Genomic DNA, 22979 nt, shown 5'->3' on the forward strand with positions numbered 1-22979 from the left:
GGAAGAGAGACTGACGGAAGCCCCAATCAAACGGCAAAACTCCCTCCAAAATTGAGACGTGAATTGCGGACCTCTGTCCGAAACGACGTCTGACGGAAGGCCATGAATTCTGAAAACATTCTCGATGATGATTTGTGCCGTCTCTTTAGCAGAAGGAAGCTTAGCAAGGGGAATGAAATGAGCCGCCTTAGAGAACCTATCGACAACCGTAAGAATAACAGTCTTCCCCGCTGACGAAGGCAGTCCGGTGACAAAATCTAAGGCGATGTGAGACCACGGTCGAGAGGGAATAGGAAGCGGCCTGAGACGGCCGGCAGGAGGAGAGTTACCGGACTTAGTCTGCGCGCAGACCGAACAAGCAGCCACGAAACGACGCGTGTCATGCTCCCGGGTGGGCCACCAAAAACGCTGGCGAATGGAAGCAAGCGTACCCCGAACGCCAGGGTGGCCGGCTAACTTGGCAGAGTGAGCCCACTGAAGAACGGCCAGACGAGTAGGAACAGGAACGAAAAGAAGGTTCCTAGGACAAGCGCGCGGCGACGGAGTGTGAGTGAGCGCTTGTTTTACCTGCCTCTCAATTCCCCAGACAGTCAACCCGACAACACGCCCCTCAGGGAGAATCCCCTCGGGGTCAGTGGAGGCTACTGAAGAACTGAAGAGACGAGACAAAGCATCAGGCTTGGTGTTCTTAGAGCCCGGACGATAAGAAATCACGAACTCGAAACGAGCGAAAAACAGCGCCCAACGCGCCTGACGCGCATTAAGTCGTTTGGCAGAACGGATGTACTCAAGGTTCCTATGGTCAGTCCAAACGACAAAAGGAACGGTCGCCCCCTCCAACCACTGTCGCCATTCGCCTAGGGCTAACCGGATGGCGAGCAGTTCGCGGTTACCCACATCATAGTTACGTTCCGACGGCGACAGGCGATGAGAAAAATACGCGCATGGGTGGACCTTGTCGTCAGAGAGGGAGCGCTGAGAAAGGATGGCTCCCACGCCCACCTCTGACGCGTCAACCTCGACAACGAACTGTCTAGAGACGTCAGGTGTAACAAGGATAGGAGCGGATGTAAAACGATTCTTGAGGAGATCAAAAGCTCCCTGGGCGGAAACGGACCACTTAAAGCACGTCTTGACAGAAGTAAGGGCTGTGAGAGGAGCTGCCACCTGACCGAAATTACGGATGAAACGACGATAGAAGTTCGCGAAGCCGAGAAAGCGCTGCAGCTCGACGCGTGACTTAGGGACGGGCCAATCAATGACAGCTTGGACCTTAGCGGGATCCATCTTAATGCCTTCAGCGGAAATAACAGAACCGAGAAATGTGACGGAGGAGGCATGAAAAGTGCACTTCTCAGCCTTCACAAAAAGACAATTCTCTAAAAGGCGCTGGAGGACACGTCGAACGTGCTGAACATGAATCTGGAGTGACGGTGAAAAAATCAGGATATCGTCGAGGTAAACGAAAACAAAGATGTTCAGCATGTCTCTCAGGACATCATTGACTAATGCCTGAAAGACAGCTGGAGCGTTAGCGAGGCCGAAAGGAAGAACCCGGTATTCAAAGTGCCCTAACGGAGTGTTAAACGCCGTCTTCCACTCGTCCCCCTCCCTGATGCGCACGAGATGGTAAGCGTTACGAAGGTCCAACTTAGTGAAAAACCTGGCTCCCTGCAGGATCTCGAAGGCTGAAGACATAAGAGGAAGCGGATAACGATTCTTCACTGTTATGTCATTCAGCCCTCGATAATCTATGCAGGGGCGCAGAGACCCGTCCTTCTTCTTGACAAAAAAAAACCCCGCTCCGGCGGGAGAGGAGGAGGGGACTATGGTACCGGCGTCAAGAGCTACAGACAAATAATCTTCGAGAGCCTTACGTTCGGGAGCCGACAGAGAGTATAGTCTACCCCGGGGGGGGGGTGGTTCCCGGAAGGAGATCAATACTACAATCATACGACCGGTGTGGAGGAAGAGAGGTGGCCCTGGACCGACTGAACACCGTGCGCAGATCGTGATATTCCTCCGGCACCCCTGTCAAATCACCAGGCTCCTCCTGTGAAGAAGAGACAGAGGAAACAGGACGGATAGCAGACATTAAACATTTCACATGACAAGAGACGTTCCAGGAGAGGATAGAATTACTAGACCAATTAATGGAAGGATTATGACAAACTAGCCAGGGATGGCCCAAAACAACAGGTGTAAAAGGTGAACGAAAAATTAAAAAAGAAATGGTTTCACTATGATTACCAGAAACAGTGAGGGTTAAAGGTAGCGTCTCACGCTGAATCCTGGGGAGAGGACTACCATCCAGGGCGAACAAGGCCGTGGGCTCCTTTAACTGTCTGAGAGGAATGTCATGTTCCCGAGCCCAGGTCTCGTCCATAAAACAGCCCTCCGCCCCAGAGTCTATTAAGGCACTGCAGGAAGCTGACGAACCGGTCCAGCGTAGATGGACCGACAAGGTAGTGCAGGATCTTGAAGGAGAGACAGGAGTAGTAGCGCTCACCAGTAGCCCTCCGCTTACTGACGAAATGACCAGCGGAACCGCAATAGAGACAGAGGCGGTTGGTGATTCTCCGTTCCCTCTCCTTAGTCGAGATGCGGATACCTCCCAGCTGCATGGGCTCAGCACCCGAGCCGGCAGAGGAAGATGGTAGTGATGCGGAGAGGGGGGCGACGGAGAGCGCGAGCTCCTTTCCACGAGCTCGGTGACGAAGATCAACCCGTCGCTCAATGCGAATAGCGAGTTCAATCAAGGAATCCACGCTGGAAGGAACCTCCCGGGAGAGAATCTCATCCTTTACCTCTGCGCGGAGACCCTCCAGAAGACGAGCGAGCAAGGCCGGCTCGTTCCAGCCACTGGAGACAGCAAGAGTGCGAAACTCGATAGAGTAGTCTGTTATGGATCGATTGCCTTGACATAGGGAAGACAGGGCCCTGGAAGCCTCCTCCCCAAAAACAGATCGATCAAAAACCCGTATCATCTCCTCCTTAAAGTCCTGATACTGGTTAGTACACTCAGCCCTTGCCTCCCAGATTGCCGTGCCCCACTCACGAGCCCGTCCAATAAGGAGAGATATGACGTAGGCGACACGAGCAGTGCTCCTGGAGTAAGTGTTGGGCTGGAGAGAAAACACAATATCACACTGGGTGAGGAACGAGCGGCATTCAGTGGGCTCCCCAGAGTAACACGGCGGGTTATTGATTCTGGGCTCCGGAGATTCGAAAGCCCTGGAAGTGGCCGGTGGATCGAGGCGGAGATGGTGAACCTGTTCTGTGAGGTTGGAGACTTGGGTGGCCAGGGTCTCAACGGCATGTCGAGCAGCAGACACTTCCTGCTCGTGTCTGCCTAGCATCGCTCCCTGGATCCCGACGGCTGAGTGGAGAGGATCCGAAGTCGCTGGGTCCATTCTTGGTCGGATTCTTCTGTTACGGTGAGTGAATGAGGACCCAAAAGCGAACTAACTTAAACAGAGCTTCTTTAATAACCAAACATAGGTAGGCTCAGATAGACCGGCAGATTCCGACAGGACAGGACAAGGTTACAGCAAACATGACGATAGTCTGGCTCAGGCATGAAACACAACAAACAAGAATCCGACAAGGACAGGAACAAAAACAGAGAGAGATATAGGGGACTAATCAGAGGGAAAAAGGGAACAGGTGGGAAAAGGGGTGACGAGGTGGTTAGGAGGAGACAAGGCACAGCTGGGGGAAAGAGGGGGAGAAAAGGTAACCTAACAACGACCAGCAGAGGGAGACAGGGTGAAGGGAAAGGACAGAGACAAGACACAACATGACAGTACATGACACTAGTTGAGTATGTCTGGAGCATCAGCATTTGTGGGTTCGATTACAGGCTCAAAATGGCCAGAAACAAATAACTCAATACTGAAACTCATCAGTCTATTATTGTTCTGAGAAATGAAGGCTATTCCATGCGAGAAATTGCCAAGAAAATTAAGATCTCATACAATACTGTGTACTACTCCCTTCACAGAACAGTGAAAACGGGCTTTAACCAGAATAGAAAGAGGAGTGAGAGGCCCCGGTGCACAACTGAGCAAGAGGACAAGTACATTAGAATGTCTAGTTTGAGAAACAGACGCCTCACAAGTCCTCAACTGGCAGTTTCATTAAATAGTACCAGCAAAACACCAGTATCAACGTCAACAGTGAAGAGGTGACTCTGGGATGCCGCCATATAGGCAGAGTTGCAAAGAAAAAGCCATATCTCAGACTGGCCAATAAAAATAAAAGATTAAGATGGACAAAAAGAACACAGACACTGGACAGAGGAACTCTGCCTAGAAGGCATTGAACAGTGAAGAGGTGACTCCTGGATGCCTGCCTACCCTTATTGGCCAACGTGCAATCATTGGAAAACAAACTGGAAAATCTACGATTAAGACTATCCTGCCAATGGGACATTAAAAACTGTAATATCTTATGTTTCACTGAAACTTGGCTGAACGACGACACGGATAATATAGAGCTGGCTGGCTTTTCCATTTTTTCAGCAGGACAGAGCAGCTACTTCTGGTAAGATGAGGGGCGGGGGTGTGTGTCTATTTGTCAATAATGTCTGGTGAGCGATGTCTAATATTAAAGAAGTCTCGAGGGGTTGCTCGCCTGAGGTATAACCTCATGAAAAGCTGTAGACCACACTATCTACCAAGAGAGTTCTCATCTATATTATTCTTAGCCGTCTATTTACCACCATAAACTAATGCTGGTACTAATAATGCACTCAACCAGCTGTATAAGGTCATAAGCAAACAAGAAAATGCTCATCCAGAAGTGGCGCTCCTAGTGGCCGGGGACTTTAATGCAGGCAGACATAAATCCGTTTTGCCTCATTTCTACCAGCATGTCACATGAAAAAGGCAATTTTAGACCACTTTTACTCCACACACAAAGATGTGTACAAAGCTCTCCCTCGCCCTCCATTTGGCAAATCTGACCATAATTCTATCCTACTGATTCCTGCTTACAAGCAAAAACTAAAGCAGGAAGTATCAGTGACTCGCTCAATACAGAAGTGGTCAGATGACGCGGATGCTAAAATACAGGACTTTTGCTAGCACAGACTGGAATATGTTCCGTGATTCATCCAATGGCATTGAGGAGTATACCACCTCAGTCACCGGTTTCATCAATAAGTGCATCGACAACGTCATCCCCACAGTGACCGTATGTCCATTTCCCAACATCCGCACCGAGCTAAAGGCTAGAGATGCCGCTTTCAAGGACCGAGACACTAATCAGGACATTTATAAGAAATCCCCCTATGCCGTCAGACTAACCATCAAACAGGTAAAGCGACAATACAGGACTAAGACTGAATCCTACTACACCAGCTCTGACGCTCATCGGATGTGGCAGGGCTTGAAACTATTCCGGACTACAAAGGGAAACCTAGCCATGAGCTGCCCAGTGACACGAGACTACCAGACAAGCTAAATGCCTTTTATGCTTGCTTTGAGGCAAGCAACACTGAATCATGCATGAGAGCACCAGCTGTTCCAGATGACCGTGTGATCACGCTCTCCGTAGCCTATGTGAGAGCAAGACCTTTAAACAGGTCAACATTCACCAACCTGCGGGGCCAGACAGATTACCAGGACGTGTACTCAAAGCAAGAGTGGACCAACTGGCAAGTGTCTTCACTGACATTTTCAACCTCTTCCTGACCGAGTCTGTAATACCTACATGTTTCAAACAGACCACCATAGTCCCAGTACCCAAGAACTACAAGGTAACCTGCCTAAATGATTACCGCCCCGTAGCACTCACGTCGATAGCCATGAAGTGCTTTGAAAGGCTGGTCATGGCTCACATCAACACCATTATGCCAGAAACACTAGAGCCACACCTCCCTCTGCAACAGGATCCTGGACTTCCTGATGGGCCATCCGCAGGTGGTAAGGGTAGTCAACAACACATCTGCTATGCTGATCCTCAAGACTGGGGCCCCTTAGAGTGGTGCGTGCTTAGTCCCCTCCTGTACTCCCTGTTCACCCTTGACTGAGTGGCCAAGCACGACTCCAACACCCTCATTAAGTTTGCTGACGACACAACAGTGGTAGGCTTGAGCACCGACAATGATGAGACAGCCTATAGGGAGGAGGTCAGAGAGCTGGCAGTGTGGTGCCAGGAATACAACCTCTCTCTCAATGTGAGCAAGACAAAGGAGCTGACCGTGGACTATAAGAAAAGGGGGGCCGAACAGGCCCCCATTAACATTGATTGGACTGAAGTGGAGCGGGTCGAGAGTTTCAAGTTCCTTGGTGTCCACATCACCAACAAACTATCATGGTCCAAAAACAAAAAGACAATTGTGAAGAGGGCACGACAACACCTTTTACCCCTCAGGAGACTGAAAAGATTTGGCATGGGTCCCCAGATCCTCAAAAACTTCTACAGCTTAACCATCGAGAGCATCCTGACCAGTTGCATTACCACCTGGTATGGCAACTGCTTGGCATCTGACCTTGAGGCGCTACAGAGAGTAATGCGTACGGCCCAGTACATCACTGGGGCCAAGCTCCCTGACACCCAGGACCTATATACTAGGCAGGCCCACAAAATTGTCAAAGACTGCAGTCACCCAAGTCAAAGACTGTTCTCTCTGCTACCGCATGTGGTACCAGAGTGCCAAGTCTAGGACCAAAAGGCTCCTTAACAGCTTCTACCCCCAAGCCATTAGACTGCTGAACAACTCAAGTAATCAAATGGCTGTCTGGACTATTTACATTGAGCCCCCCCATTTTGTTTTTATACTGCTGCTTCTCGCTGTGTATTATCATAGTCGCTCTACAAATGATCTCGACTAACCTGTAATCCCGCACATTGACTCGGTACAGGTACCCTATGTATATGGTCTCCACATTGACCAGGTACCCCCTGTATATAGTCTCCACATTGACCAGGTACCCCCTGTATATAGTCTCCACATTGACCAGGTACCCCCTGTGTATAGCCTCCACATTGACTCGGTACAGGTACCTCCTGTATATAGTCTCCACATTGACTCAGTACAGGTACCTCCTGTATATAGTCTCCACATTGACTCGGTACAGGTACCCCCTGTATATAGTCTCCACGTTGACCAGGTACCCCCGGTATATAATCTCCACATTGACCAGGTACCCCCTGTGTATAGCCTCCACATTGACTCGGTACAGGTACCTCCTGTATATAGTCTCCACATTGACTCTGTACAGGTACCCTCTGTATATAGTCTCCACGTTGACCAGGTACCCTCTGTATATAGTCTCCACGTTGACCAGGTACCCCCTGTATATAGTCTCCACGTTGACCAGGTACCCCCTGTATATAGTCTCCACGTTGACCAGGTACCCTCTGTATATAGTCTCCACGTTGACCAGGTACCCCCTGTATAGAACCTTGTTGTTGTTATGTACATTTATTGTGTTACTTTTTTGATTGATTCGACTTTTAACTTTAGTTTATTTTGTAAATATTTTATTAACTCTATTTCTTGCACTGCATTGTTGGTTAAGGGCTTGTAAGTAAGCGTTTCACAGTAAGGTTTACACCTGTTGTATTCGGCGCATGACACAAATACAATTTGATTTGATTTGTGTGCCCATGCAGGTGTGTGTTTGTTTACGCTCACATGGAACAGTGTTCGGTACAGTATTTGATATTTGGGAGGATTTAAGGATTAATCATGTGAATAAACTCTCCCTCTCCCCATTTTGTCAAAAAGCCTTCTCTCATTTCTATCCCTTCATTTGCCGTGTCAAAGACAGAAAGAGAGAGCGAGGGAGAGAGAGAGGGAGCGAGGGAACACTGGAGACGGAGAGAGTGAGCGAGGGAGAGAGGGAACACGGGAGAGAGAGAGAGAGAGAGAGAGCGAGAGAGCGAGGGAGAGAGGGAACACTGAAAGGGAGAGAGGGAGAGAGAGAGAGAGCGAGGGAGAGAGGGAGAGAGGGAGAGAGAGCGAGGGAGAGAGAGAGTGAGGGAGAGAGGGAGAAAGGGAGAGAGAGAGCGAGGGAGAGAGGGAACACTGGAGACGGAGAGAGAGAGAGCGAGGGAGAGAGGGAGAGAGGGAACACTGGAGAGAGAGAGAGAGAGAGAGAGAGCGAGGGAGAGAGAGAGCGAGGGAGAGAGAGCGAGGGAGAGAGAGAGCGAGGGAGAGAGAGAGTGAGGGAGAGAGAGAGAGAGGGAGAGAGGGAGAGAGGGAACACTGGAGACGGAGAACAGGGTGGATTCCAACAAAGTCATCAGAGGCTGAGCAGACATCAAAGCTTCCTCCGTTACTCCCCCTCTCATTTCTAACGGCGATAATGACTGTTTAAACGCGCGGCAGCTCAGGAGTCCCACACCTATATTACATGCACACACGCACGCGCGCGCACGAACCCGCAGAAACACACACACGCACCCTGATGCTTTCCGATGTGTTTGTCTTCACTCCACTATCCTTACAGCACTCATTAGTTAGCAGCGCATCCTCAGACTCTGCAGCAACAAACTCTCCTTCCCACTGCTATAATAACCTCCCATCACACTATTTCAGTTCTCAGAAAATGGAGAGTAAACAGAGTCAACACAATCCGGCGCTGGGTTGAGCACCACATGGACAACAATTTCAACGTGACAAAAGCCCTACAGGAGAGAGCGGCTTGACAAAGACTTAATTAACATATGCCATTTAGCAGATACTTTCAGCCAAAGCAACTTGTAGTCATGGTTACATACATGTTTTGGTATGGGTTACCCCAGTGGGAATCAAACCCACAACCTTTGGCTTTGCCAGTGCCACACTCTACCAACTGAGCCACATAGGACCTTAAAGATTCTCCTTTCATACAAATATTAAATGTGTATTCATGTTTAGCTGAATAGTTCATTCTGTTGGTTTTCAATTAATGTGTCTGTCAGTAGGAAATAAAATACAAACTATTTAAGGGGCAATCTGAAATTGGTGAATCCATTTTTGGAATTTCAAATTGTTGATATATTGCCATTGATTCTTGAAGAATATAACTTTTCTCCAGCCCCATCCCTCAGCTGTTTAAACCAGTGGTGCGGTGACAGCTGTGGTGTCAGTAGTGGTGTGGTGCGGTGACAGCTGTGGTGTCAGTAGTGGTGTGGTGCGGTGACAGCTGTGGTGTCAGTAGTGGTGTGGTGCGTTGACAGCTGTGGTGTCAGCAGTGGTGTGGTGCGGTGACAGCTGTGGTGTCAGTAGTGGTGTGGTGCGGTGACAGCTGTGGTGTCAGTAGTGGTGTGGTGCGGTGACAGCTGTGGTGTCAGTAGTGGTGTGGTGCGGTGACAGCTGTGGTGTCAGTAGTGGTGTGGTGCGGTGACAGCTGTGGTGTCAGCAGTGGTGTGGTGCGGTGACAGCTGTGGTGTCAGTAGTGGTGTGGTGCGGTGACAGCTGTGGTGTCAGCAGTGGTGTGGTGCGGTGACAGCTGTGGTGTCAGTAGTGGTGTGGTGCAGTGACAGCTGTGGTGTCAGTAGTGGTGTGGTGCGGTGACAGCTGTGGTGTCAGCAGTGGTGTGGTGCGGTGACAGCTGTGGTGTCAGTAGTGGTGTGGTGCGGTGACAGCTGTGGTGTCAGTAGTGGTGTGGTGCGGTGACAGCTGTGGTGTGGTGCGGTGACAGCTGTGGTGTCAGCAGTGGTGTGGTGCGGTGACAGCTGTGGTGTCAGTAGTGGTGTGGTGCGGTGACAGCTGTGGTGTCAGTAGTGGTGTGGTGCGGTGACAGCTGTGGTGTCAGTAGTGGTGTGGTGTGGTGACAGCTGTGGTGTCAGTAGTGGTGTGGTGCGGTGACAGCTGTGGTGTCAGCAGTGGTGTGGTGCGGTGACAGCTGTGGTGTCAGTAGTGGTGTGGTGCGGTGACAGCTGTGGTGTCAGTAGTGGTGTGGTGCGGTGACAGCTGTGGTGTCAGTAGTGGTGTGGTGCGGTGACAGCTGTGGTGTGGTGCGGTGACAGCTGTGGTGTCAGCAGTGGTGTGGTGCGGTGACAGCTGTGGTGTCAGCAGTGGTGTGGTGCGGTGACAGCTGTGGTGTCAGTAGTGGTGTGGTGCGGTGACAGCTGTGGTGTCAGCAGTGGTGTGGTGCGGTGACAGCTGTGGTGTCAGTAGTGGTGTGGTGCGGTGACAGCTGTGGTGTCAGTAGTGGTGTGGTGCGGTGACAGCTGTGGTGTCAGTAGTGGTGTGGTGCGTTGACAGCTGTGGTGTCAGCAGTGGTGTGGTGCGGTGACAGCTGTGGTGTCAGTAGTGGTGTGGTGCGGTGACAGCTGTGGTGTCAGTAGTGGTGTGGTGCGGTGACAGCTGTGGTGTCAGTAGTGGTGTGGTGCGGTGACAGCTGTGGTGTCAGTAGTGGTGTGGTGCGGTGACAGCTGTGGTGTCAGCAGTGGTGTGGTGCGGTGACAGCTGTGGTGTCAGTAGTGGTGTGGTGCGGTGACAGCTGTGGTGTCAGTAGTGGTGTGGTGCAGTGACAGCTGTGGTGTCAGTAGTGGTGTGGTGCGGTGACAGCTGTGGTGTGGTGCGGTGACAGCTGTGGTGTCAGCAGTGGTGTGGTGCGGTGACAGCTGTGGTGTCAGCAGTGGTGTGGTGCGGTGACAGCTGTGGTGTCAGTAGTGGTGTGGTGCGGTGACAGCTGTGGTGTCAGCAGTGGTGTGGTGCGGTGACAGCTGTGGTGTCAGTAGTGGTGTGGTGCGGTGACAGCTGTGGTGTCAGTAGTGGTGTGGTGCGGTGACAGCTGTGGTGTCAGTAGTGGTGTGGTGCGTTGACAGCTGTGGTGTCAGCAGTGGTGTGGTGCGGTGACAGCTGTGGTGTCAGTAGTGGTGTGGTGCGGTGACAGCTGTGGTGTCAGTAGTGGTGTGGTGCGGTGACAGCTGTGGTGTCAGTAGTGGTGTGGTGCGGTGACAGCTGTGGTGTCAGTAGTGGTGTGGTGCGGTGACAGCTGTGGTGTCAGCAGTGGTGTGGTGCGGTGACAGCTGTGGTGTCAGTAGTGGTGTGGTGCGGTGACAGCTGTGGTGTCAGTAGTGGTGTGGTGCAGTGACAGCTGTGGTGTCAGTAGTGGTGTGGTGCGGTGACAGCTGTGGTGTCAGTAGTGGTGTGGTGCGGTGACAGCTGTGGTGTTATTTTAATTGTAGTTGTAGTTGAGGGGCCTGCAGTGAAGCACGTGTTGAGCCCGATGTCTGGTAGAAATGGGAAATGAAAAAAGCTCTCTGAACTGGTGCTGGTCCTCTGAGTCCTCTGAGAATAACAGAGAGAAGATGTTCAATATGCTCCTGTAAAGTGATGGTGGTGTTGTGGGTAAAACACATAGGACATGAAGATATGCTTCTCTATGCAGATACAACCTGACGTTTTGGATACATTCAGTCACTATGGCTACGGCCCTCATTCACTACTTCCCACAAATCTAAAACCATTTGATTGGTAGAGGCATGGGCTAGTGGGAGTTTCCTCCACATTTCTTATACCAGTCATTTCCTTTCATATCAGGGAAGGAAAGTAAGAAAAAAGCACTCTTTGCGAGGAATGAGAGATAATTGGGACATAGCCATGGTTCTTTGTTGTGGACCCTGGGCTTGTGTGCTCAGACATTTGGAACACACACACACGGGCTCGTTTAGGATCTGGCCCGGGATCGGTGGGTTTTAATTGGTGAGGGTCAGGTGGGAACATTAGGTATGTTACAGAGAGCATGTTGGCTGGATGAGCAGGCTCATTACATTGAGCAGAGGGAGGTTTTCTTGGCTAATCGTGCTGATTAGGGGGAAAGCGTGCTATGGTTGACTGACGATGAGTGTTGTTTATGGTTATGGGGAAATGTACAGTAATTGGTTTGTCAGTTTATCGGTTGGTCTGTGTTCGGCATTGTGGACAGGTATGACTGTCTGGGTGATAAATAGCATAGTATCATCTCAAATGGCACCCTATTCCATTTATAGTGCACTACAGATGTAGGATCCTATTTTGAGCCAGTTTACTACAGCAAGAAAATAATGCTGCAGCAACAGGAAATGTGAAACATTATGTGGACTATAATTAATGGTCCTTTTTGTAGGGTTGTCTGAAATTTCTAAGTGGAAATTACAAACCTCAAATACAAGTTTAAAATGTTCAGCATTGCAGTCAAGGTCTCTGGCAACAGGGTGATCAAATTAAGACCCTACTGTATCTGTATGTAGGGAATCGGCTGTCATCTGGGACACAGACCATGTCTCTGTGTTACAGAATGATGATCTGGTTATGTTGATTGATAGTGGTTTGGTAAAGATGACTGTCTATGTTATGGAGAAGGAGGCCTATTCAAAATGGCGCCGGAGGAGATGGCAGCCGCTTTACGGTCTCCCAACCAATTGTGTTATTATGTGGGGGGTTTTCGCGGTATTTGTAAATGATTTTGTACATAATGTTTCTGCAACCGTATCTTGGGATGGGAGAGAAGGATGCTAAGATTGAGGATCAATGAGGTAGAGTTGATTAGAGCTGAGGCCATGTACTGTAGATCAGGACCCCTAATCAAAAACGTAGGAATGCTGATCTAGGATCAGGTCCTCTCCCTGCCCATATTATCTTATTTATTATGATCTAAAAGGGAAAACTGATCCTAGATCAGCATTCCCACTCTGAGACGCTTGATACACACAGGCTCAGGTGTAGACACAGTCTACTGACCATACAACAGGTGTCTATAGAGACACAGTCTACTCACCATAGACAATAACAGTAGCAGTGGTACTTCTCCTCTTGGCAACAATGTTCTTGGCCACGCACGTATAGTTGGCCGTGTCCGACAGTCTGGCCTGCTTTATAATCAGGTTGTGGTCAATGGTGATGTAGAAATTACGGTCATCAGCCGGGTCAATGATCTCCTCGTTCTTCAACCACTCAACCTGAGATGGACACAAGGAGAAAACTGTGTGAGGAGGGAAGGAAGGAGGGAGGGAGGTAAGATCCAGGTGAAAGAGAGGACAGGAGGAAGCTAGCTTCATTTATGATACTAATCACATTTCCCGAATGCCATAGTTACTGCCACAAGTTCTCGTAAATTTAACCTGTCAAAAGGTTTACGGCATGCACCGTAAATGTCAAGACCTATCAAATGTACTGTTTTTTTTTATTTCCCTTTCACATTAGGGGAATGGAATTTTCAGACATTGAAAGGGAAATTCTGTGTTTTTCTTAGGTTACCGTCGCATGCTTTTCCTTATGAGTTCTGCTCTGATGGAAAATTCACAGCGCCTCCTTGCTCTCACTGGGAGCAGTGTCTGGCCTGACTTGCATGGTGGCTCCTTGGGAATTAATTCTATCAACAGTGACAATGCAGCTGTACGGGAAAAGGACAAGGACATGCAAGAAACAACAACAACAACAACAACATACAGACGTACAGACAAAAAGAGACATGCTTTCTGTATGAAGCTGTATGATCAAAATGACGTTGAAAATCATAATCAAGTCCAGTCCAAGCAGCTATAGGAACAGACTATTGAATGTTAAGGATGAGTTCAGAGTTCATAACCTTCCCATTTACCTCAGAAGTAGGTGTGAGGGAGTCATTATTTTGGGTGTGGAACTGTGTGAAGGAGATAGCTTATTAGCCCTCATCGGGAATAGAAGTGTCTGCTTTTAACTGTCTGTCTCACACTAAAGGCTTGAAATGAAAGCTGAAAGAGCCAAGTGAAAATTCCAGCAGTGCTTCAACTGAGCAAGACACACACACACACACACACACACACACACACACAGAGAGAGAGAACCTCACGTAACCCAGAAACCAGACAGGGTAGCAAAGCTGATAAAATGCGCAGAGTATGATTCATACACGTAAATAGATGAGCACAGTGTATTGTAGCACTAACCCATGCTAACAGAGCAATGCTACGGTGTTCATAATAGACAGCCTAACCCATGCTAACAGAGCAATGCTACGGTGTTCATAATAGACAGCCTAACCCATGCTAACAGAGCAATGCTACGGTGTTCATAATAGACAGCCTAACCCATGCTAACGCTACGGTGTTCATAATAGACAGCCTAACCCATGCTAACAGAGCAATGCTACGGTGTTCATAATAGACAGCCTAACCCATGCTAACAGAGCAATGCTACGGTGTTCATAATAGACAGCCTAACCCATGCTAACAGAGCAATGCTACGGTGTTCATAATAGACAGCCATAATAGACAGCAATTTAGTTATTTATATTTATGTTTTACTTATCCTAATATGGACACCGTACAGTGCCACAAAGCTGTGGGAGCTGTGGCTGGCTGGCTGGCTGGCTGCCTGGCTGGCTGGCTGGCTGGCTGGCTGGCAGGCAGGCAGGCAGGCAAGCAGGCAAGCAGACAGGCAGGCAGGCAGGCAGGCAGGCAGACAGGCAGGCAAGCAGGCAGGCAGGCAGGCAAGCAGACAGGCAGGCAAGCAGGCAAGCAGACAGGCAGGCAGACAGGCAGGCAAGCAGGCAGGCAGGCAGGCAGGCAGGCAGGCAGGCAGGCAGGCAAGCAGGCAGGGGACAGGAGTCAGAGGCAGAGCAACTGATCTACAGGCTTTTGACTGAGACCCAGGCTTACTGAGACAGAGTCTGAGCTCTCTATAATACCCTAAACCACCTTTAGGTCCGTTCGCTACCCGACATTGGAGCTAGGAGGAAAAAAGTTGGGTTATTTCTTTTCATCAGCAACACTAAATCCCATATTTTCTTCCTACTATATGGAGTGTATTTCAGGCAGGTGAAGCCAGAGAGCCATTTTAGTCAATATCAGTCTCATTTATTAATAATCATAATCTGATATATACATACATTTGTATAATCATCACAGCACGTCATTTAAATATGTGACTAATCATTTGATTACGCTGTAGGATTTTTTAACGAGCGAAATATTGAAAGTCATTCAAATCATCTCGGGGGTTGTTTTCCAGTTTAAAACGGCTACTTTTTGGCATCACTACCGCAGACACAAATATCAACAAACGCCATAATGCAGGTGTGCATTTCACCCCGCTCCTTCATCAGTGCTCCAGGCTACTCCCCACTGTGCAAAATCAGCAAAACCCCTAGACCAAGCCGGCATCGGTTTGGAAAGTGTTCGTGTGAAGACCAAGGGGAGGTAGAAAAGAGACGAAAACCCAGTGGGGATACCACTTTGGAGATCAGTAATGAAAGCAGAGGGAGAGAGAGTGAGGGTGTGTTTATAGAATGGTTAATGCCTGCTAGCATGCTGAAGCCAAAGTTAAAGTCTTGCAATATAAGTAGGGCCAGTTGTTTTTATTTATTTATTTCCTTGACCGGAATTTCCAGCATTGACCATTTGGTTTGCTGCAGGTTGTTGGTTCGAATACCCGAGCCGACAAGGGGAAAAATCTGTCTGTGCCCTTGAGCAAGGCCTTATTTTTCCTCCTGGGGAGCTGTACCAACGATTTTTTAAATTAAAAACAGCATATTTTACTGCACCTATCCGGTGTATCTGACACGTCCCTTAATTGCCCCTAATTGATCATTTTTTGCTACAACTTCAGAGTCCGTTGGAGAGGATCAGCTTGAGCAAAGAGAGGTGTATAATCACTGATCTACAAATAGTTTTCACTGCCAAATAGTCGGCTTTGTGTGATTAAGATTCACAGAGCTACGCCTTCTCTGGCTTAGGTTGATACCGCATCAAACACTCATTCACAACCAGACATTGATGGATTGACTGATTGGAGACAGCTTGTGTCAGTTAAAGAACATGTCCTACTATTTTCTACCTGCAGTAAACCTAGTGGATAATGCTGGAAACACCGGTCAAAGAAAACAACCAAAACAACTCCCCCGTATCATAATACACTGATACAAAACCAGATATCCTCTGCAGTATTTGTCTAGATAATGTCACAACACCACTACTGAATGGTCAAACAAAACGAACCTCAGAATAATTCAACACCATTGGTAACTCCCTGGTACCAAATGGTACAAACCTACGATTCTATCAACGAATCTCACAGAAATGAGTTGTAATTATTAATATGCACATTATTAGATAATTGTCATTTTAGCAAGTCATTTCAAAGGCACTCCCTGCTATATAATGTACTGTTAAATAAGGGGTAATCAAATGCTGGTTTACAACAGCAGCACACAATTAAGCAACATTACTGTTCTTCAGTGAGATTCCAGAAAACATAACAATCATCTTTAGCTCTGAGATAATTGTTCCTTGATTCATTACCAATAGACTTAGTGATTCCTTGCCAATAGACTTAGTGATTCCTTACCAATAGACTTAGTGATTCCTTACCAATAGACTTAGTGATTCCTTACCAATAGACTTAGTGATTCCTTACCAATGGACTTAGTGATTCCTTACCAATAGACTTAGTGATTCCTTACCAATGGACTTAGTGATTCCTTACCAATAGACTTAGTGATTCCTTACCAATGGACTTAGTGATTCCTTACCAATAGACTTAGTGATTCCTTGCCAATAGACTTAGTGATTCCTTACCAATAGACTTAGTGATTCCTTACCAATAGACTTAGTGATTCCTTACCAATAGACTTAGTGATTCCTTACCAATGGACTTAGTGATTCCTTACCAATAGACTTAGTGATTCCTTACCAATGGACTTAGTGATTCCTTACCAATAGACTTAGTGATTCCTTACCACTAGACTTAGTGATTCCTTACCAATAGACTTAGTGATTCCTTACCAATGGACTTAGTGATTCCTTACCAATAGACTTAGTGATTCCTTACCAATAGACTTAGTGATTCCTTACCAATGGACTTAGTGATTCCTTACCAATAGACTTAGTGATTCCTTACCAATGGACTTAGTGATTCCTTACCAATAGACTTAGTGATTCCTTGCCAATAGACTTAGTGATTCCTTACCAATAGACTTAGTGATTCCTTACCAATGGACTTAGTGATTCCTTACCAATAGACTTAGTGATTCCTTACCACTAGACTTAGTGATTCCTTACCAATAGACTTAGTGATTCCTTACCAATGGACTTAGTGATTCCTTACCAATAGACTTAGTGATTCCTTACCAATAGACTTAGTGATTCCTTACCATTAGTTCAGTGGTAAATTGTAGTCCTATCAATCCTAATACTCCCGGTATTATTCTGAATTAATTTGAAGCGGGTGTCTTGATGTGGGCTATGCTGAGCTGAGACAAAGAAAGCTCCTGTGGCTGAAGGAGAGATGGTTACTGTGTGTGTGTGTGTGTGTGTGTGTGTGTGTGTGTGTGTGTGTGTGTGTGTGTGTGTGTGTGTGTGTGTGCGTGCGTGCGTGCGTGCATGTGTGTGTCTGCGTGCGCGTCGGTGTGTGTCTGCGTGCGCGTCGGTGTGTGTGTGTGTCTAGCCGTTAGTCACAGCTGGGGGATGGAGAGTGGTTTATTGGATCAGACCAGCCCCCCACTGAGACACAGAGTGTGTTATTCTAACCTCCTCTCTCCAGGACGCCCTGTCTTTCTCTGAGACACACACCGTTAAACACACCTCGAATGGCCCTGTGTACTTGGCCTGGTCCAGCCCGGACCATGGAAAGCCATTCTGTAATCTGCACATAGCGTTAGGCTATGACAGCCTAGTATAACATATCGGTTCAGTTAGAGCAGAAGACATGACACCACGAACCCTAGGAGATCACGGGGCAGAATAATGTAATACTATCAAATATGCAGTACGCTTTCATTCATATATTACACATCATTGGGAAGAGAACAGCACCTGACATTTCCAGATAGAACCCTCCAATGAAGCATAGAATCAATCATTCACCCCCACCAGCCTGTCTGTTGGTTTAACAGCGGTCCATTAACAATCTGCTTGACTGATAAACAACAGTCGAGGTGGTAGCTCTTTCAATCATTGGACTGTTAATATCATGATTATTGTGCATTTACCCGTGATTAGTTAAATGAGATAGGAATAATCCAATCCATAGGCTGCGTTAACATCTCCACCTGAATAATGATAATAACAACAACAAAGGTGGTCGTGTCGCCAACTCAACCCCCCCTGAAACCCCGCTGTGCCTTGATTGGTCACACACCACTGGCAGGGACTCTGCAGTCTGCCGTGAAATTCACTGTCCATGCTGTTGTGAGACAGAGCATTGCCTGCCACTGATAAACACACAAACACACGTAAGCACATACACATACTCCACCTCTTCAAACCCTAACCCTCCACCTCTACCACCCTCCACCTCTACCACCCTCCACCTCTACCACCCTCCATCTCTACCACCCTCCATCTCTACCACCCTCCATCTCTACCACCCTCCCTCCACCTCTACCACCATCCATCTCTACCACCCTCCACCTCTACCACAATCCATCTCTACCACCCTCCATCTCTACCACCCTCCATCTCTACCACCCTCCCTCCACCTCTACCACCATCCATCTCTACCACCCTCCACCTCTACCACAATCCATCTCTACCACCCTCCACCTCTACCATCCTCCATCTCTACCACCCTCCATCTCTACCACCCTCCATCTCTACCACCCTCCCTCCACCTCTACCACCATCCATCTCTACCACCCTCCACCTCTACCACAATCCATCTCTACCACCCTCCATCTCTACCACCATCCACCTCTACCACCCTCCATCTCTACCACCCTCCATCTCTACCACCCTCCACCTCTACCACCCTCCACCTCTACCACCCTCCACCTCTACCACCCTCCATCTCTACCACCCTCCACCTCTACCACCATCCATCTCTACCACCCTCCCTCCATCTCTACCACCCTCCACCTCTACCACCATCCATCTCTACCACCCTCCACCTCTACCACCCTCCATCTCTACCACCCTCCACCTCTACCACACTCCACCTCTACCATCCTCCACCTCTACCACCTCCTCCAACCTCCACCCTCCACCTCTACCACCCTCCCTCCGCTTCTACCACTATCCATCTCTACCACCCTCCACCTCTACCACCCTCCCTCCACCTCTACCACCCTCCACCTCTACCACCCTCCCTCCACCTCTACCATCCTCTACCACCCTCCACCTCTACCACCCTCCCTCCACCTCTACCACCCTCCCTCCACCTCTACCACCCTCCCTCCACCTCTACCACCCCCCTCCGCCTCTACCACCCTCCCTCCACTTCTACCACCCTCCCTCCACTTCTACCACCATCCATCTCTACCACCCTCCACCTCCTCCCCCTCCCTCCCTCACCTTCCACCTCCTCCACCCTCCAGCTCTACCACCCTCCATCTCTACCACCCTCCACCTCTACCATCCTCCATCTCTACCACCCTCCATCTCTACCACCCTCCATCTCTACCACCCTCCCTCCACCTCTACCACCATCCATCTCTACCACCCTCCACCTCTACCACAATCCATCTCTACCACCCTCCATCTCTACCACCATCCACCTCTACCACCCTCCATCTCTACCACCCTCCATCTCTACCACCCTCCACCTCTACCACCCTCCACCTCTACCACCCTCCACCTCTACCACCCTCCATCTCTACCACCCTCCACCTCTACCACCATCCATCTCTACCACCCTCCCTCCATCTCTACCACCCTCCACCTCTACCACCATCCATCTCTACCACCCTCCACCTCTACCACCCTCCATCTCTACCACCCTCCACCTCTACCACACTCCACCTCTACCATCCTCCACCTCTACCACCTCCTCCAACCTCCACCCTCCACCTCTACCACCCTCCCTCCGCTTCTACCACTATCCATCTCTACCACCCTCCACCTCTACCACCCTCCCTCCACCTCTACCACCCTCCACCTCTACCACCCTCCCTCCACCTCTACCATCCTCTACCACCCTCCACCTCTACCACCCTCCCTCCACCTCTACCACCCTCCCTCCACCTCTACCACCCTCCCTCCACCTCTACCACCCCCCTCCGCCTCTACCACCCTCCCTCCACTTCTACCACCTTCCACCTCTACCATCCTCCACCTCTACCACCCTCCCCCTCTACCACCATCTCTACCACCCTCCATCTCTACCACCCTCCACCTCTAACAACCTCCACCTCTAACAACCTCCACATCCTCCACCCTCCACCTCTACCATCCTCCACCTCTACCACCCCTTCAAACTCGTCCCTAACACAGATGGACACAAAAACATAGACACACAAACCAGACCCCCCCCCCCCCCTCCTCCTCCTCTCAGACACAAGGCCTCTACTCCTCCCCAGACAGATGTGGTCGTGGTGCTCATTATTGACTGATTGGCATCGGGAGAGTCATTAACATAATTGGCACATTTGTTGTCATTAACAGGGGGGAAATTGCCACATGTCAGCCCAGGCTTCAAGAGCGCGAGCTGGCCTGTCAGCAGGAACAGTGGAGAAAGAATGGGAGATCAGAGACAGAGAGAGACAGAGAGAGACAGAGAGAGAGAGAGAGAGAGAGAAAGTAATAAAATAGATAATATATACGCCGTGGCTCTGTATCTCATGTCACACATGTCAGCCCAGGCTTCAAGAGCGCGAGCTGGCCTGTCAGCAGGAACAGTGGAGAAAGAATGGGAGATCAGAGACAGAGAGAGAGAGAGAGAGAGAGAGAGAGAGAGAGAGAGAGAGAGAGAGAGAGAGAGAGAGAGAGAGAGAGAGAGAGAGAGAGAGAGAGAGAGAGAGAGAGAGAGAGAGAGAGAGAGAGAGAGAGAGAGAGAGAGAGAGAGAGAGAGAGAGAGAGAGAGAGAGAGAGAGAGAGAGAGAGAGAGAAAGTAATAAAATAGATAATATATACGCCGTGGCTCTGTATCTCCTGCTTATGTCTGCGTCCCCATTCCATACATAGTGCACTACATGTGACCGATAGGTATTAGGGTGCTTTTTTGGGACGCAGACGCTTCCCTGACACTGAAAGACAATTGGCTCCAGGAAATAAACACAGGGAGGGTGAGGGACCCACAGGACCAGTGACACAAGACCCACTCAGCCTCCACATGTCTCATCTTCCTCATTCATCTAAGGAGAATACTAATCAAGCCATTCATTACACCAAGTAACAAAGGCCATTACGGGACTAATCATTACGTTCAAAGTCAATCAAGGAAAGTTCATAGAAATTTAATCTGGAGGCCCGCAAATATGTGTGTGTGTGTGTGTGTGTGTGTGTGTGTGTGTGTGTGTGAGTGTGAGTGTGTGTTTTTTGTGTGTGTGTGTGAGTGTGTGTGTGTGAGTTAGAAAAATAAGAGTAGGGAAGGGGAAGAATGACTTACTGCTGAAGGCACTGGTAACACTCCAAACATGTAGTTTGCTTCCTTAAATTCACTTCCAAAGGTTTATAATTGATCAAAGAGTGTGTCTGAGATGAGAGATGTCTCTTATTCCCTCAGACACATTATTTTAACAGCTTTGAGGACTCCCATCCACGCAAATTGTCTAGCTGTCAGTTGCAATTCTGACAGGTTCCGGTGTAATGGCCAATTATTGCTTCATAATGTTTTTAGTTGGTACAATCTCAAAAAGTACAATGTCTCTCTCATATTCAAAGTCAGAGTGACTCTACATGTGTCGTCCTTCTGGACGTTAGGGAATCTGTTCAGAAGTTAAACCATGTTTCAGAAAGGAGCAACATGATCTGATTACTATTTTAACCACTGGTAGAATTATCCTTTTATGTTGACGTCAAAGACCCGAAGGTCCGTGTTAAATAAAGATGTCTACTTGGCTGCCCAGTGGGAGAGTATTCCCCGCATTCAACATGCAGTCGCTATAATCAACGCTGTGACTATAATCAACGCTGTGACTATAATCAATGCTGTGACTATAATCAAAGCTGTGACTATAATCAACACTGTGACTATAATCAACACTGGGACTATAATCAACGCTGTGACTATAATCAACGCTGTGACTATAATCAACGCTGTGACTATAATCAACACTGGGACTATAATCAACACTGGGACTATAATCAACACTGGGACTATAATCAACGCTGTGACTATAATCAACACTGGGACTATAATCAACGCTGTGACTATAATCAACGCTGTGACTATAATCAACGCTGTGACTATAATCAACGCTGTGACTATAATCAACGCTGTGACTATAATCAACACTGTGACTATAATCAACGCTGTGACTATAATCAACGCTGTGACTATAATCAACACTGGGACTATAATCAACACTGGGACTATAATCAACGCTGTGACTATAATCAACGCTGTGACTATAATCAACGCTGTGACTATAATCAACACTGGGACTATAATCAACGCTGTGACTATAATCAACGCTGTGACTATAATCAACACTGTGACTATAATCAACACTGGGACTATAATCAACACTGGGACTATAATCAACGCTGTGACTATAATCAACACTGGGACTATAATCAACGCTGTGACTATAATCAACGCTGTGACTATAATCAACGCTGTGACTATAATCAACGCTGTGACTATAATCAACGCTGTGACTATAATCAACGCTGTGACTATAATCAACGCTGTGACTATAATCAACACTGTGACTATAATCAACGCTGTGACTATAATCAACGCTGTGACTATAATCAACGCTGTGACTATAATCAACACTGTGACTATAATCAATGCTGTGACTATAATCAACGCTGTGACTATAATCAACGCTGTGACTATAATCAACGCTGTGACTATAATCAACACTGTGACTATAATCAACGCTGTGACTATAATCAACGCTGTGACTATAATCAACGCTGTGACTATAATCAACACTGTGACTATAATCAACACTGTGACTATAATCAACGCTGTGACTATAATCAACGCTGTGACTATAATCAACGCTGTGACTATAATCAACACTGTGACTATAATCAACGCTGTGACTATAATCAACGCTGTGACTATAATCAACGCTGTGACTATAATCAACGCTGTGACTATAATCAACGCTGTGACTATAATCAACGCTGTGACTATAATCAACGCTGTGACTATAATCAACGCTGTGACTATAATCAACGCTGTG

The 22979-nt window shown here is 48.2% G+C and overlaps 1 protein-coding gene across 2 annotated transcripts in view; it reads right to left on the reverse strand.

Moving 5' to 3' along the window:
* Positions 1-22979, reverse strand: part of si:ch73-72b7.1 (netrin receptor UNC5C) — a 313017-nt gene that overhangs the window by 88553 nt on the left and 201485 nt on the right. For both annotated transcript variants that reach the window (XM_036979369.1, XM_036979368.1), the window contains exon 5: positions 12705-12885. In XM_036979369.1, the coding sequence (XP_036835264.1) occupies positions 12705-12885 (181 nt within the window). The remainder of the gene's footprint in view (positions 1-12704; positions 12886-22979) is intronic.

The sequence above is a fragment of the Oncorhynchus mykiss genome, chromosome 6, assembly GCF_013265735.2.
Source record: "Oncorhynchus mykiss isolate Arlee chromosome 6, USDA_OmykA_1.1, whole genome shotgun sequence".
Taxonomy (NCBI): Eukaryota; Metazoa; Chordata; class Actinopteri; order Salmoniformes; family Salmonidae; genus Oncorhynchus; species Oncorhynchus mykiss.